This window comes from Pleuronectes platessa, chromosome 17 (assembly GCF_947347685.1).
Source record: "Pleuronectes platessa chromosome 17, fPlePla1.1, whole genome shotgun sequence".
Taxonomy (NCBI): domain Eukaryota; kingdom Metazoa; phylum Chordata; class Actinopteri; order Pleuronectiformes; family Pleuronectidae; genus Pleuronectes; species Pleuronectes platessa.
The window spans coordinates 7,330,177-7,347,054 of NC_070642.1; the positions used below are offsets into that span (position 1 = coordinate 7,330,177).

The window sequence follows — 16,878 nt, forward strand, 5'->3', positions numbered from 1 at the left end:
GCACCTACGTCATTAACACAAGCCTCGATACGCGCTTCACAAAAATCTTCCTGGATTACTAGACACGCGCTTCCAAGCCTCGACACGGAAATAACTATAACATAATATGACCACATAGAAAGAATAATCCGAATATTTTTCTTGAGAGGAAAGACAATATTATAAAAGTAAAAGACAGTTATTTCCGGGTGACGGAATCCCTCAAGAGCTTCCGGTTCACTTCAGCTAGCAGGAAGTAAAGCGCAGTCGTTTGAAAGATGGCGGCGCACACGCAAAAGAACAACAAGCCGGGGAAAGCGTCGGGGAAGGCGTCTCAGCCTCTGATAATCGCCAAAACCCCGGCGGAGGAGCAGCGTCTGAAGCTTGAGAGGTTGATGCGAAACCCGGACAAGCTCGCTCCAATCCCAGACCGACTTAAAGAATGGAACCCGCGGGCTCCGCCGGAGTTCGTCCGGGACGTGATGGGCTCCAGCGCCGGCGCGGGCAGCGGCGAGTTCCACGTTTATCGTCACCTCCGCCGCAGAGAGTACCAGAGACAGGACTTCCTGGACAAGGTGGCAGATAAGCAGGACAAGGACGTGGAGTATCTGGACAAGGTGGAGCAGAACAAGCAGGCGGCCGACGAGAGGACGGCCAAGCGCCGGAAGAAGCGCGAGAAGATGAAGGAGAAGAAGCTCATGGCGAAGAAGGCGAAACTAGAAGGTGACAATAAGACGGAAGACGGCGCCGATAAGAGCTCAGACGAAAGTGAAGAGGATGAGGACCGAGAGGCTGAAGATGATGCGGAGGCTCCGAGCTTCATCATGGGGAAGAAATAAGTGTGCCCTGCGGCTGAGAAGAACCCAAGAGACCAAGGGAAAAGACAAAGACAATTCAGTGGTGGACCCTGCGTTGCCACAGGAATGTTTGGACTGTCTACTTTAAGAGACAAGACCCCACAATAGTCGTCAGTGTCCCAGTTTGAAAGAAAAGATGTTGACTCTTCTGATTCTTTTTGTTATCAATCGAGTGTTAGATCACACATTTCGGCTAATAGTCATATTTAGGGATTTCAATGATTTGCTGAAGTAGGATTGTTGGGAATTTTGTAATCTTCTATATTGTTTGCAACGTTGTCAATGTTTTTAATAAAAAAGTCACCATGTACATAACATTAGTGTTATTGAATTTGTTTACAGTGGAGGTTGGTATTAAATGGCTGGTAAATACGATGATATGAGAAAATCATCATCGGTGTATTAGGTGTATCTGCATTTTGGATGTAAGCAGTGTCTGTGCAGCCTTGTGAGCCTGCCCCTCGCAAACCCTGTTGCCTGTGGGCCACAACAAGGCTGCAGAAAGCAACACAAAGAATGAAAAGGCGTGACTTCTCGAGGTTCGGGAGCTTCACGTGCGATGTTCCTTGGACAGACTCCTGCCTCCCACGGAGGTGGTGGACCCGCTCTGTGGCCATCACCTTTCTTGAGGCAGGTAGAGCAAAGAAACAAAAAAAATGGCAGCTAGATATTGTTTGAAGCTGAAGAAGCTCTTCCTTTCAGACACATTCCCCTGCCACACTCGTATTTTCACACTCAACACTTATGAGTGTTATTGTTATTTTTCTCTTCATATTGCTGATGTAAGCTTTAGACATTTGCATGTAGGCCTGTTTGATACAATCATTCAGGCTTCAGTTTATCTGCCATGAAGATCAGAATCAGGTTTAATTGGCCAAGTAAGTTGTACAAACAAGGAATTTGACATGGTGAAGTGGCTCTCAATGTTCTTACATAGAATACACATAACAACACAAAACAAACAATGCGATGGTTTAAGAAAAAGAAAGAAATTAAATGAAGTGCAGGGATAAATATTGAATGGTATGAGTATTACAGTTGTACAGTGAGGTTGAAATAAATAATATAATTAAATATAATTACAATATAATATAACTTTGGGAGTATTTGTACAGTGGTTATTATAAAGAACCAGGGTTATTGCACAGTGCCACGGTGGATTGGCTGTTCAGAAGTGAGACGGCGTTGGGGAAGAAACTGTTTTTGTGTCTGGAGGTTTTGGTGAACAGAGATCTGTAGCGCCTCCCGGAGGGGAGGACATGGAATAGGTTGTGTCCAGGGTGTGAGGGGTCTGCAGTGATCAATTCTGATCGGATCAATTTTAAACCTTTGTTAAAAAATTCCCCTCTTGTTATTTGTTTGTTTGGGCTCTGCCGCTCTAAAAGGCCTAAATTCTATGATCTTTAATTTAACTTATCACAAACTAGCTCTTAAATATGTTTATGTAGGTCTTAATTATGTTAATTTTAACTTGATGCTACTTCCATTTTTAAGGTAAATGTTTGGCCGTACGTGCACAGTTTATAATGTTTTTGTGTGTTTTAGTTATATCTCAGTGATGTGGATATTAGCACACCAATCTGAAGGTATCTCACTGCACAGTGAAAGACTATACCTACTGTCCAAGAAGGTCGTTTTTAAGACAGTGAAGTGTTTTGAAGATTTATCTAATTTGCTTCTTCACCGTATCTTTAACTATAGTGAAGTGTACGTAATTCTGGAACTCTGATATAGCTTCATATCTGTTGTACTTGACGTAGGACTTCATTTTAATTTATTATTCATCATCATGAAACCTGCAGAAACCCTGCCCTTATGGGTGAAGTGTTGAAATCACAGTTTGGTGCGTCTGTCAATTATCTTGTTTAAGCTTGGGTCAAAAGGTCGTCTGAAATGTCCTGACATTTAAACTGTGGCAGACCAGCTGTAGCTTCTACATGTACTGTTTCTTAATCTTTGGCTCTAGACTAACTGTTGGTTTCATGTAGCCACTCTCTTGAATGTGCGTCTTCACCCTCCTGATCTCCTCAAAATAGCATTGTGCTGCCGGGATTTCTGAATTGTGTGTGTATTATAAACTGCAGATCTCTTAAATTGGATCCTGCTCCCTGTTGGAGGATTTCTCCCGGTTAAGAAGCATGTGAGTTCCCCTGGGAGAGTGAGTCAGGAACAGCACAGAATTCTACTAAAATGTGTCTCAGTGTAAAAAAAAACCCACTAATTTCACAACTCATTTTATTTCAGTGAATCAAATTAAGATTCTGACTTTAGCTTCTTGCATGTTTAATAATTTTGTATTAAGTCAGTCCATTAACTGGCATAACTGAAAAATGACTTATGATGGTTGGATATGATGCAAGATGAAAAGATAGAGAAGTAAATGGAAATGCAGTGTAAATCACAAAGTGTTTGTATGCACATCCTTATTGGTATGTGTCATTTAATAAAATATATGTCAGGTAAAGAAAAAAAGAAAGTATTATTAGGTATAAACTTAAAGGTATGGATTCAGTAAGTAAGATAAGTATAAGTAAAAAAAAAACAGTGTCGATGCTCAGCGACAAGTAAGAGATCTGTAAAAACATGGGTAAAAGTATTCATCCCTGTAAAAGTTATATTTTATTGCACCTTATTATTCATCCACAAATGAACAAACAGCTTTGATGTAAGTCCTCAAAGTGGAACTAATACTTCAAAGTTACAGTTTACAGCATACCTCATGTTTTTCATATCAGAACATGAGCAAAAGTAAATAGCACTTTAGCTGTCAAGTAAATGTAACACAGTAAAAGTACACTGAATGGAAAATATAAACTCTTAAGTACTATTAACTCAAAATTGTACTTAAAGAACTAGATGAAGTGTGCCAAGGTCCAATTAAGCGCTTGACAAAGAGTAGAACTTTAAATAATACCTTTAAATTCAATAAACAATTTCAATCTCAATTAAGATTTTTTGTCATTTTTGTGTTATATATGTGTACATAATATTACCTGGTGTGGCCAAACCAAAGGCCAACATTTTCCTTTTCTATATTAGATGCTTATATGAGCTCCAAAGGCCTTGATGGGAATCTGTTGGAATTCATCAAGACATTTAAATGAATTGCCAACACACCTCTTACAATAGTTTATAGAACATTTTTACGAGTAAATGATCTAGATCAACTTCTGTCGAACCCTTTACTTCCTACCCTCATTCCTATGACCTGTCCTGAACATGCTCTGAAGAAATCCAGGTATTTATGACTCAATCACACTGAGCTGCCACAAAGGTTTATCACAGACCTCCACAAGAAAAACAGTTCAACCTGTAGAATAACACAGAGACCCCAGCCGACTCCTTTCTGTTAAAGGTTAAAGATCCCAACACACTGTGCAGCTTCCTCCACAGACAGAGGGTTTGAGCTGCAGCCTGTCAACAGGGGCTGAGTTGTTTCCGAGGGGGAGTGGAGCCAGAGTTGATCCACACCTCGGAGATAGGTTCCAGCGTGTTCAGGCAGGACTCACTGCCTCACTCTGCGTTTTTTCCTCCGTAGTCAGTACAGAAACCACAGAGCGGCTCTAATTGCTACAAGTGCCGGACAGTATTTTTTCTAGAAAACATCAGAATGCAGGACAAGGCCAAGTGGGGCTCGGAAAATAAACCAAACGGAGAGATCAGCGAACAACCTCAGCCTCAAGGTACAGTGACAAGAAGTCCTGGATCAAGCTGGAGCTTAAACTTGACCCACTGTGTGATGATAATAATAGGTTAATCACTGTGTCTCCACTTTATTGTACTTTTGAAAAGTGAACACTTGGCTTCCTTATAGTGTTTTCCAAATATGTTTGGATTTGGCTTTGTGGCACTGTTCTGTTTGTTGATGATTTACTTCTAAAGTACTCTCTAGTGTAAAATCCATAATGAAAGGGCCGTTAAAAGACAAGTTTGCTCCTTTCAAATCCCTTCATTTCTGAAGTCTTCTTGGAGATAAACAAATATGTACAACTCTTTCCAATGATCTGTCAGACTGTTTGCTTGTTAAATAAAACCCTCCCGTGTGCTGCATCTCATCAGGATAGTGAAAGCACAGGTTCAACAGTGTTGTCTTGTTAAACTGCAGCATGTTGTGCCAAGTCCCTGTTTTCTTTCCCCCAGATGAGAGGAAAGCAGCGCAGAAGAGAACCTTCACCAGGTGGATGAATGGGTTTCTGCACAGGGTAAGACACAAATCAATACAGCTTTACGATGACATTATGCTTCTTTCATGCAATCCACAATACAGATTGTGATTTGTTTATTTCCCAGTGTGATCCTCCGCTTGAGGTGCACGACCTGTTCGCAGACATTCAGGATGGAAGGATACTCATGGCCCTGCTGGAGGAGCTGACCGGCTGCAAACTGGTGAGAATCAAAATTCACAGTGCAAAAATATGAATTTAGCCAAGAAAATATATAAACTGCCATGAGTTTTTGTAATGTCCTCTGTTCCTATTCAGCTCTGTTCATTAGATTATCACTATGTTCACCAGCTGATAAGAATCAAGAATGTTTCTAGGGGTGTTTGACTCCTTTCTCATTGTCAGTAGGAGTTTGCCCTTTTGTTTTGTATCCTGGTGGGTCATGTTCGATGTCACGACGATATTATGTCACCAAAAAACTGAGGCACTCTCTCACTTCGCCGTCTTGCCAAATTTGCACGTTCAGGTGGATGCCATCTTTCCATCAGCCGATTAAACCTGTGTCATTTGACCCGAGAGTGAAAGCCAAGTGTATCCATTCCCTTTGTTGCTGAGAGAAAATATTGATGTACTCTCTGTGCAGTGCGCCACAACCTCGCAGCCAGTTTGCTTAGCTTCATTTAGCCCAACTAAACATAAAGATTTGAAATAGAAGGGAAAGAGCGAACCTGGCTCTGTCCAAGTCGAGCCCCCCCAGCACCTGGTCAGTTCCGACGGTGGTCTCTGGTTCGCCTCCACGAGTGACGAAAAAAAAAAAAAAAAAAACATACCTGGATGGACAATACCTGGATCTGTTCCCCACTGTCTAAGTGCCTACCCCACACTCTCTCCCCCAACACCTGCTCCCCGGGCGCCGTGCATGGATGACCACTGCTCTGTGTGTCCTCCTGTGTTCACCAGATGGGTCAAAGGCAGAGAACAAATTTCCCCCCATTTGCATGTCGTGTGTGTGTGCATGTGTGTGTGGGACCAATAAATGTATCTTCTTCTTCTTCTTCTTCTTCTTCTTCTTCTTCTTCTTCTTCTTCTTCTTCTTCTTCTTCTTCTTCTTCTTCTTCTTCTTCAATAGGCATATCTAACAACTAATTAAAGGGATTGTTCACTCCAGAAATTGACTCCTACCGAGAAATGGTTCACTAAAAAGGAGTGAGAGAGTTTTTTTGGCAGAGTCAAGCTACTTGTTCCCCTGCTGCCTTTCTGCTGAGCTAATACTACTGATATTATTCTATGTTAGCTCTACAGGTTCAGGTCGTCTTCTCAACGCATTTTCCGACTGAACAACATTTCCAAGGCCCTGGCGTTCCTGGATGACAGACATGTGAGTGTGTTTGCTTCAAAGTCTCTAGGGATATTGTTTTGACATGTCTACCATCTACTTTCAACTCTGGTTAAACTAGATTCCAAATGACGTCTCCTCACATGTTGTCCCACAGGTTAAGCTCCTTGGAATTGACGCCTCTGGTGTTGCTGATGGCGTCCCCTCTGTTGTTCTTAACCTGGTCTGGATCATCATCCTGCACTTCCAGGTAGTTTTTATTCCGCCCCACTATCCAGATATGGAGCCAAAACATCAAATACAAAGATTTTAAAGAAAGAGCTCAGGCGTGTGGGCAAGAATTATTATATACCTTGTGCGAACCAATAGCAGCTGAGTCTTAGCTGTTAACCCTGATGTTGAATCGCGTTTTTGTAGCATCAAATAAATGATTAAATCAAACTGACTGTTGAACAAACATCAATGTGATAAAAACGACCATGAATGACAGAAGTGTACGTCGACTTTTTATGTAGTCCCATCCGATAACATTAAGGAGGCGGGGTTGATGACCTATAATGCAGCAAGCCACCAATGCTTTGGGATCACATCTGGGGAGCCATCTTTCATACATCATTATATGCAGTCTATGCTTTATTTACCTAATGTATTACCGCATTTCTTGACCCGGTGCTTATCACTGACCCTGCCGACTCTCCGCTCTCCCCCATACACAGGTAAAGGAGGTGACCAGAGGCCTCCACACGCACTTGTCTTCTAGCCTCTCTTCCTTATCAGCGAGCGGTTACCCCTCTTCCAGTGACCTCTCTCTCCAGCCAAATGACGTTGGCAGCTACTCGTGCAAAACCCTGCCAAGCAAGGGCAGGAATGCTGCCAGGGCGCCAAAGTACCATGGGAAAGCAATCAAGTCTCTCCTGCAGTGGGTCCAAAGATGCACATCAAAGTGAGTCTGAAAAAGATCAAATCGCTTACAGAGTCATTTTGGTCAAGGAAACATCCAAAATGCAATTATATTATGACCTCTATGAGTGAAGAGGAAGAAATCGGAGCTGGCTGTGTTGGGGTGAGAGTTATTTTTCTATGATGTCATTTGAAATGTGCAGGTTTGGGGTGGAGGTGCATGACTTTGGGAAGAGCTGGAGAAGTGGGCTGGCATTCCTCGCCATGATTAAGTGCATAGAGCCGGACCTGGTGGACCTGCGGGAGAGTCTGTCCGGGGAGCCGAGGGAAAACCTTCAGCAGGCCTTCATGATAGCCCACCGCAGCTTTGGTATAACACCTCTACTGGAGCCTGAAGGTAAAAGCTTATCGAAAGGATCAGTGCATCACAAAGACAAATATCTGAATCATTGCACCCAGACCCTGTAGCACCTACATTAACTCTCGGTGCTATAGAGCCCTGTTGAACAAAGGAACCAGTCTCCCTGACCTCACTAGACCTGATCATAAAGGTAACGTCTGTATGTCGAACCACAGGGAAGGCTCCTTCCTAACAGGCCACCATTATTAGTGGTAACAGTTTGTCCCTCCTCCCGCAGGTGTAATGTGCTCCTCACCAGATGAGCAGTCCATCATTACCTATGTGTCTATGTTCCTGGGGCACTGTACAGGCAAAGATGAGGTGAGTGTGACCTCTTTTAGATATTTCTATCAAATGTTTGGCATTGAATTGGTTTAGGAAATACACTTATCAGCCTTCTGGCAGAGTTTGATTAAAAGATTGATACCACGGCCACATTATATGGTCAGGTACAAATCCAGTACATGAAGGTTACTTTGACTTTTTATTGAAACTGTGTTAAAGACTTATGGATTAAACTGTGCTGAGTTGTTCAAAGACGTGTTTCTGCTGTTTAGCCTTCCCTCACTGATTTGAATTGGATGGACAAACTAATACACACACCCATCTACATAATGCATAGCAGTTCATTAGCACCATAAATTGCAGTCTCCGAATGGTTACCTGATTACAGTTGAACTAAACATTGTAACGTTCGCAAAGGGAGGATTTATTGGATAAGCCAGCTTTTGCTCGGTGTTCCAAATAAACTGACAACTGTGTGCATGTGGTTGCCTTTGCATTTCTCTAATCTAATGTTATTTATGAACAATATACAAGCCAGTTACAAACCACACTATATACAATGGTGAAAAACTCACGGGCAGAGTTGAACTATGCAGAGTTGAACTATTTTCTTTAGTTTATCCATCTTCATGGTTACTGGCTATATCCTATTTGAATGAGACATAACAATTGTTTCAATCATCTCATCTAACTCTCAGACAGACAGAAAATTAACACATTTTATAAAATGTCTTACTTTTCCTTTGTCCAGTAAAGACATGCATTCACAAATACAATGAAACAAATATGTATTTCCAATAGTCAGTGGTTAATGTAACTACTTTTTAACACAGGTTCAAACAACGGACATTGGAGTTCCTGATATCCCAAGTTATGGTTCCCTTGAGTCAGTGAGATTTGGAGAAACCCTCACTGACAACACAGGAGCCCAAGCTTTGCTCAGAGGTTTGGAGAAGAGCAGCGAGCAGCTTCTGTGGAAGCGGTGGGCCAGGAGATCCCCGGCTGGCCCCCGTGCCGCCTCGCTCCACTTGAATGACTCAGTCCCATCTCTCCTCTCCTCCAGCGACGGTGACATTGTTTCATCCTGTTGTCGCCAAAACATCACTGAGCAGTCTGAAGGCAGCTCTGCCTCCTCACCATTCAACAAAAAGAGAGGGAGGCATAGGAGTATTTTACAGCCGCCCAGTCCTCTAGACGCAGGCGTAGTCAACGCAGACATTCGAACCTGGATGGAGAAAAGCTCGAATCAGGTCCACGGCAAGTCCAGAGCGGACGAGAGTCGCTTTTCTTTGAGCTCAGAAGAGGGAATCTACAGTTTGTCTGTGCTGGATTCAGATGAGGAGGAGGCCTACAGCTACATCCTGGATCTGAACAAAGACGTTTTTCAAAGGGTCGAAGAGGAGACAGTGGAAGAAATCCACGAGGAGTCAAAGCATCTGGAAGCACGTGACATGTCCAATGGTCATGGATCTGAACTTCAGGGAGGTTCTGTTGAACAAAATGCAGATTTCGAACAAGAATCCGAAGACAGGGCTGAGTCAGTGGTTCACCGGAAGTTGGATTTGGACGAAAATGAAAGTATGAGATACAATCGACCCGTGTTTGACATGGAGCCAGAGGATGGGAGCTTTAGAAAAGAGGAACCTGAGGAGGAAAGAGTTGTTGGAGGACAGGTTAATGATTATGCTAGGGAGGAGAGGGAGAAGGAGACAGAGGATGTTAGATTAGTGACACATGGATATGATAAAACAGAGGCTCTGATAGATGAGGCAGATATTTGCAAAATGGCTCCCTTTGAGGAAGACACTGACAAAGGGCTTTCTGTAAAATGTGTACAAGTGAGTGAGAAGATAGAAGCAGACAAGGAGGAGGAAAGAGAGAGTTTGGCATCAGTTGAGAACGGGCAGGATGGAAACTCAGGGAAAGACAAAGGGGAAGAGGGTGATAATATGAAGGAAAAGAGAGGAAATCCACACAGCGCTGTGACCTTAGTGGGGGTCGGAGTAAATGAAAAAATACAAACTAATGAGGGTGTGAATGAAGTCCGAGGCGTCAGTGCAGCTAGAACTCACACACAAGTAGAAAATGACAGGAAAGACTCTGGCTCCAAAGCGGAGGATTCAATCAAGAACTGCGATGTAGATAGAACGGAGGCGTCCACTGACAATGACACAAATTCAATGGATCCTGAGTCAGTTAGAAGAGAAGAGGAAGAGGACATGGGACTGAAGATTAAGACATACAAACTCACCGATAAGAAGACAATGACGAAAGAACATCTGGGGAAAACTACTCCAAACAATGACCCTGATGGAAGTGTTAACATTCATGCTGGGGATAGAAGTCGGACCTCTAACTCATTCAGGTAGGCTGTGGTTTATGGGATTTATTTGTACAATACGAGGGGCCTTTCCGCCTCTTGTCCTTGGACACAAGGCTAGAGCAGTTTTCAGACGTGAACTCAGGAGAATGTCCGCACAATTTGGTGTGAATTGCTCACGTATGTAGAACACAGTAGGAGATTCTCCGGTCTGACGCGTTAAGAACCACACAGATATCTCCGGATGGCTCAGGTGAAGGGTGGTGCAGCTTACAGGAAGTCAGGTCGTCACTTTTACCCTCCGCTGTGGAGATCACATGTTATGTTCGCAGCACATCGACACCGGCTTCGGCCCTTATCACCAAGAGCTCTTCAATCTCATTGTCTTTCCAAGTTGACATCTTCATTGGTGTCGGAGATGTTTGTGTGCTTTTAGTCTTAGTCCGTTTTGCATCTGTCGAGTGTTAGAAATGTCATCTCACTTGCAGCGAAGGGGCCAGATAATCTCCTGTTGAGTTTTCGCGCGGGCTCTTCTGGATATTATCAAGAGGTTTTACAAGGCTTTTTTACGGGGCACATTTACGTTTCCCATAAACAGTCCCAGTCCAGTGAATATTGCGTGATTATGGTTCTGGAAGCTAAAAATACACTTCGTATAGTGCAATCTAAAGGTACATGCACACCACTTTAACTTCTATAATGAGACAGTTGCCGGTTGTTTGGTCAGTCCATTCTGCCGATAACAACATTTGTGTCTGGGTTTTGTTGTTATTGCTGCAGTGTAACTACTCTTCCTTATAATATTTATAAATGTGAAGTGGCCCGTTGTAGCTCGAATCTAACCCTGGTGTGTTTTATCTACTTTCCAGCGGCGAGGGAGGATTCATTCTTCAGCCTTCAGCCGCCTCTTGTGACATAACCCCATTAGAGCTGGAAATGCTCTTGGTCTTTTGGATGCTGCTCTACTGCTGCTTCATCCTACCTCAAATGAACCTCGGAGCCCCCCTGCTGTAAACCCTCCTTATTCCGATAGGCTTATTAGCCCAGTTCCCACTAATGAGCCAAACAGGGACACTTAAGGCTGTGTTGACTCTTTATCTGTGTCGCTAAATTTCCCTCCAGGCAACATTTAATGATTAGGTTTGCCTCTCTCTGCCAGCAGATGTAATTTGTCATTGGGGCTATAGTTTCAGATAAACCGTAACACTGTTTTCTATTGTCAAACAGATTTTCAGCTGTCAGCTCCTACACGGCAAACATTATTATCCAAGTTTTGTGAGATGTTTTTGTTGCTGAATGCGCCTCCAAAAGTGCTTTGTTTATTTGATTCATTCCTGTTGCAGAAATAGTCCACATGGTGGCGTTGCAGCATCACAGCGGCAAGTGTCTGGCATGATAGACTGTCTATACAGCATTCTGCCGCCTGCTGAGGGGTCCATCGGGCCTGCTGTTTAATTAGAAGCTGTATCGACATGGTGAGATTAAGCTCATAACATTTAATGAGCACTTTGACATTTCCTAGACTCACTCGTTGTGTTAAAGCAAAAGTTTATCCACAATTTAGGCGCGTCTCATGACACTTTAATGACTGTAAGAATAATAAAGCAGATGTGTAATATATATCTTCTTCTGGTCATTTCCACCCGATAGAGTCAGGCCTGAAAATACAGCAGCGGCAAGTATGGTGTCTTTGTCAGTGCACCACAGTGTGCACCTTAAAACTAGAGCAAGATTTAAGTATACATCAGTTGCGTAAGTGTTCAAAATCCATGTTGACCTGCCAGTGTAATAAAGGGTGAGGGTAAGTATGCGCTGTCCTTAACTGTCCACCAGAGACACACACACACACACACACACACACACATACACATACACATACACACACACACATACACACACATATTCGTTGTTGGTGAAATTCTAAGAATCTAAAAAAACACGCTGCAATTGTTTGCTTGGAGCTCAACCCATAGGTCAAAAGCTCAGTCCTACAGATCGATATACTTTCAACACCGCCACTGCCCCCGCACCGAGTCATGAGAACACAACTTCCCCAAAGCTGGAATTTGGCGGCGCCTCCTAGTCAGGCCGAGCTGGGTGTGTTATGTTCAGTATAGGCTTCCGAGAGAAGGAACGAGAGGTCGAGCAGCAGCAGTGGCTCCACATGTCTGGCCTAGACACACAGCCTTGACCTTTGAACTTTACCATGAGCTGGATACCAGAACCACTTCCTTGTCTGATGTCAGGCAGCAAGAGCACAACATCTTGTGCTCGCACTTTGGCCTGGTGGCCGCATTGACCCTGCTGGCCCGGTCTTTGGGTTGGCAGCCAACTGCAACATGGCCTCACTCTACCAGATGGAAGGAGTGGAGGTGGGACTGGGGCCCCAGCAGGGGTGGAAATGCAACGGGTGAATTCTAGAAACAGAGCTGATGGCGGCTGAACCCACGTTTTAGTTATAAAATGCATCAGTGCTGCTACGTTCACAGCTGCAATCCACACTTCTCTGGAGATTTCAGGCCTGGACAGTTGCGTGGAAAAACTAATATGCCCATGGTCACCACCTAGTTTATCCCAGTGTCATATTGGAAGGTGATGTCCCTACACATAGATTCACTGGTGCCAAACTGCATCCTTTAGAACAGCAACTGTACCTACCATAATTTAAAGCACTGAAATTCTATGTTCCAATTACCAAGTATATATGTTTATATATTTTAATGTCTTTGAACAAAACTTAAATGAACGGCTGGTTACTTGTTTCTGAATCACTTTTTTTCTTATTTGTTTAAATCCTCCTCACGTCCTAATATCATCAATAAATAAAGAAAAATATAAGATGGCATCTGTACCCCTCGCAAGACTAATAAACATTCACAAATTAAATTTAAATAAGCATAAATATTACATTTTACTGTAGACTATGGTCGTTTTTTTTCTTTTCCGCTTTAAGATGTTGATGAAAGACTTTGCGAACATAAACTCAAAAGTTATGTGTATCTCAAAGGTAGCTTGAAAATAGTAATGCTCATCAATATTCATGCTCTCAACACAAAGTTGGGAAATATTCCTGTGAATTAAGGGTGAAAAAACACTGGGCTCTGTCTGAGACACTCCACAGGATGTATCAGCTCATTAATTTTCAAAAGATGAACAGACCAAATGAAATTGAATTTGGGTTGGATTAGGAAGATTATAGTTAGTACACTAGTGCAATATGTGCTCTCATTGTGTCAAACCACCTGCTGCACAGCATATTGAGCACCTGCTTCTTCATTAGTCATTGCGTTTTATGGGGAGGAGATGCTCACTTGTGACAGTTGGTGGTAATACATTTACACAGCGGGTGCTTCTTTATGGGCGTGCAACCTCCGTCTTTGCCAGTTTATTTTCATACTCCGTCCAAAACCTGTTCCCGTTATTAAAAACACATAAATCAGGTCATCCGACCATTTGAGCGGCGCCCCGCAGCGCGAGGAGGCTTCCAGCTGCTTGCTGTGACCAGCGTGACGTGGAGGGGCGACTCGTCTGAGGTGATGATGCCGCTCGACAACAACTGCTCGGCCACAGAGGTGCTGCTGGACTCCGACAAACATCTGGCCTCACTGCTCCTGCTTCCCGAGGCTGAGCTGCAGCCGTGTGAGTGCTGCCTCTCTGACAGACACGTCAGCTTTTGGCTCAGCAACTTGAAGCCTGGAGGTGGGGAGTCCAAATAGTTGTAACAGAAATGAGGTGCAAACCATGTCAAGCGCTTTCCCGACTGCTTGCATTGACTTTTGTGTCAGTAGCTTTGAGGATAAGTGAATATGAAAGTGTTCCTCTTGTGCCATTTCTTCAACGAAGTGAGACGGAGAGGAAAAGCTTCACGATGAGGTCAGCAGGAGCTGTGTGGAAAATGTAAAGTGATGCAGACAAACATAATAAACATTTTAAATATTCCAAAATTTTTGCACATTTCTGGAAACATTAAGAGCATTTCCATTTGCTGCTACTAAAGCACATTTTCAATTAGTGCATAAAAACAAGTGGAGACAGTGTTGAAACGTTGGGTAAATTTTATACCATTATGCATATCAAGCATCCAGAAACCTCAGACACATATTGTCTCGATATTAAGTGAATATTGTTGTTATTGTTTTTTATTTGGGTAAAATGATCCTTCAAAAAGCTAAGGGTAGTATCTATTGCAGGTCTGTTGTAACATAATTGTTTTGCGTGTTCTCAGGTTGTACTGTGTGGTAATATGACTCTGCATTGGCTGTGTGTGGATCAGGAAGGTTAGGGGTGTAGGGTGGTTTACCATATGGCTCTCAGAACCGTGACCGTGTAGTACAAAGCATGTGCCCTGTACATTATATTGATCCGTGTCGCAGAGCAGTGTCCTCACTCTGGTGCCCTGCAGTCACTTGCACTCTGTTGTTCGGGAGCATGATGAATGATGCTGAGTAGATCCTCGGTCAGCAATAATTACTGCTCTCTATACATCAGTGAGTCAGAGCCTGCAGTCCGGGTCGCACAAGCTGTAACAAGACAGCCTGGAGCAAATCCATTAACAGGCTGATTGTTTTCACAGGGGGACAGAAATACACATCTCTAAGTTCCATCCAAGAAAATGCAACAGCTTCCAGAGCTCGTCCTTAGGAACTCTGGTTATCAACCATTTTGTCAGTGAGTCGAATTCTGGAAAACCAACGAAGAAGATGATTCAACTCATTAAGGTCTAGAAAGAACCCTGAAACACTTGGTCGTAAGCACCTGAGGGAAATATCACTCATTACGTCTCTTTTTAAAATGTGTGATGGACATGCCAAAACACACCTTCTACTCATCTCTGTGTCTTTAATGTACAGATTCACCGTCTATATTCTATCTCTTCTTTCTCTCCTGGCCACTTCTCAGGGTCCTCGTGTGGTTGTGCTGGAGGAGGAAGTTCAAAGATGGCAGAGGGGATACCTGACGTCACGCTGACCCTCTCAGACCCTCGGAGAATTGCCTATGACAGACCATTCATCACCATCTATGACCAACTCACAGGACTCAATCTAGGGAGAACTGGGATCGAACAGATGTCTTGACTTGACTGAACATCTCACTGTCCTTTTTTATGCCTCTATACATGTGTCCAATTTGTGTGAACATGGTATCTCAAGAATGCCTTGAGGGAATTCCTGTATGTTAGGCAAATGTCCATTTGGACCCAAGAAAGAATCGATTAGATTTGGGTGGTCTAAGGTCAAAGGTCACAGTGGCCTCAAAAAAACCTTTATTGATTCGAGAACACATTATCTTAAGAACACCTCAAGAGGTCCTTTCTAATGTGGCACCAAGGTTTACTTACACTCACAAATCAACTGATAACATGTGGGTGGTCAAAGGTTAATGTCACTGTGGTTTCATAAAACACGGTTTGGCCTCTTAAATGCGATATTTCAAGTCCGTCTATAGGGAATTTCTTCAAATTGCGATCTGTTGTCACTTGGAGTCAAAAGATGATTTGATAGGGTTTCAGTAGTCAAAGGTCAAAGGTCATGTGGACTGAAACTGCACTGTATGTATGAGGCATAAAACCCCAGGATGCTAATTTTTGTTTATTCCAATGAGCTTTTACTGTTATCAAACTGCACTCATTTACTTTACGTAACAGCCGTGGTTGTTATTTGCAGAATGCGTTCTCCCAGCTTTCCAGACATAGTATCACCATCTTTGCCAAATCAAATGGAGAGCTCCCTATTTGATTTGGCAAAGCTTATTATTTGTTTTTCTTTCTTTAACCGCTGATGCCCTTCCTAGCCCGCTGGGTTCAGGGGAGTCTCCTTTCTTCCTCTGAATGAGTTACTGTTTATTACTCTGTTTTCACTAAAGGACAAAAGACATTTAAATGGTAGTAATTTATCCCTACATGAATCACGGCTTTTCTCACTCGATTACAAAAGCATTTTCTTTCCCACCTGTTTCCTGCTGTGACGCCTTTGTTGATCATATTTATCATCTTGGGCAGTTATTTGAAATTTGCTTTGTGAGAACATATAATCAAAAAGAATGATTCACTGTACTAGGGTAGCTTCAGTAGCTTCAGAAAATTATATATATAACTTTGTTTTACCTTGGCATCAGAAAACCTTGTGTAGGAGAGGATGTGAGATGATGGATACAGGATAGTTTGATGAATAGGACAATAAATCTATCACAAGATGGCAGCCTATTAATCAAGGAAGGTTCAACTGACTCTCAGGTAGACTGTAGGGCCCCCACTGTTCAGGTGCCCTCTTCTTACAAGAACGTGTAACTCTGACACTAACAATCTGAAGAACCTATTGTGTTCTCGTACTGATCAGCATGAAAGTAAATTGTTTTCTTTTAGCAATTTATGTATAAATGTGTGTGTGTATATATATATATACATATATAACCTTCTAGCCAGCATTGCACATTATGGGTAGAAGGTTTCGCAGTTTAATCATTGTGTATTAAAACGCTAAATATTTAATAACATTGTATGTTGTATCCAACTGAGTGTTACACATGTGAATTGAATTGTTGAAAGCGAAGAACTTCATGCTTTGATGTGATGAAATAAAATTGTCAAAAACAAACCTTCCATGACTCTTTACATCCCACTTGAGTGTATAGTCTCAGTC

At 42.7% G+C, this 16,878-nt stretch overlaps 2 protein-coding genes and 1 non-coding gene across 3 annotated transcripts; all 3 read left to right on the plus strand.

Moving 5' to 3' along the window:
- The first annotated feature begins 132 nt into the window (after positions 1 to 132).
- prkrip1 (PRKR interacting protein 1) lies at positions 133 to 1,151 on the plus strand. Its single transcript, XM_053445762.1, has one exon. The coding sequence runs from the start codon at positions 258 to 260 to the stop codon at positions 816 to 818; it is 561 nt and encodes a 186-aa protein (XP_053301737.1). The 5' UTR covers positions 133 to 257; the 3' UTR covers positions 819 to 1,151.
- An 87-nt stretch (positions 1,152 to 1,238) lies between these two features.
- Positions 1,239 to 11,843, plus strand: clmnb (calmin b). Its single transcript, XM_053445761.1, has 10 exons — positions 1,239 to 4,519; positions 4,977 to 5,038; positions 5,127 to 5,222; positions 6,294 to 6,377; positions 6,493 to 6,585; positions 7,052 to 7,278; positions 7,439 to 7,632; positions 7,874 to 7,956; positions 8,754 to 10,285; positions 11,110 to 11,843. Exons 1-10 carry the CDS (start codon positions 4,447 to 4,449, stop codon positions 11,252 to 11,254), a joined length of 2,589 nt encoding a protein of 862 aa, XP_053301736.1. The 5' UTR covers positions 1,239 to 4,446; the 3' UTR covers positions 11,255 to 11,843.
- On the plus strand, positions 1,274 to 1,559 carry LOC128460707 (small Cajal body-specific RNA 13). The gene has a single exon (XR_008342240.1). It is a non-coding gene; the product is annotated as a small Cajal body-specific RNA 13 (non-coding RNA).
- Positions 11,844 to 16,878: the final 5,035 nt, after the last annotated feature.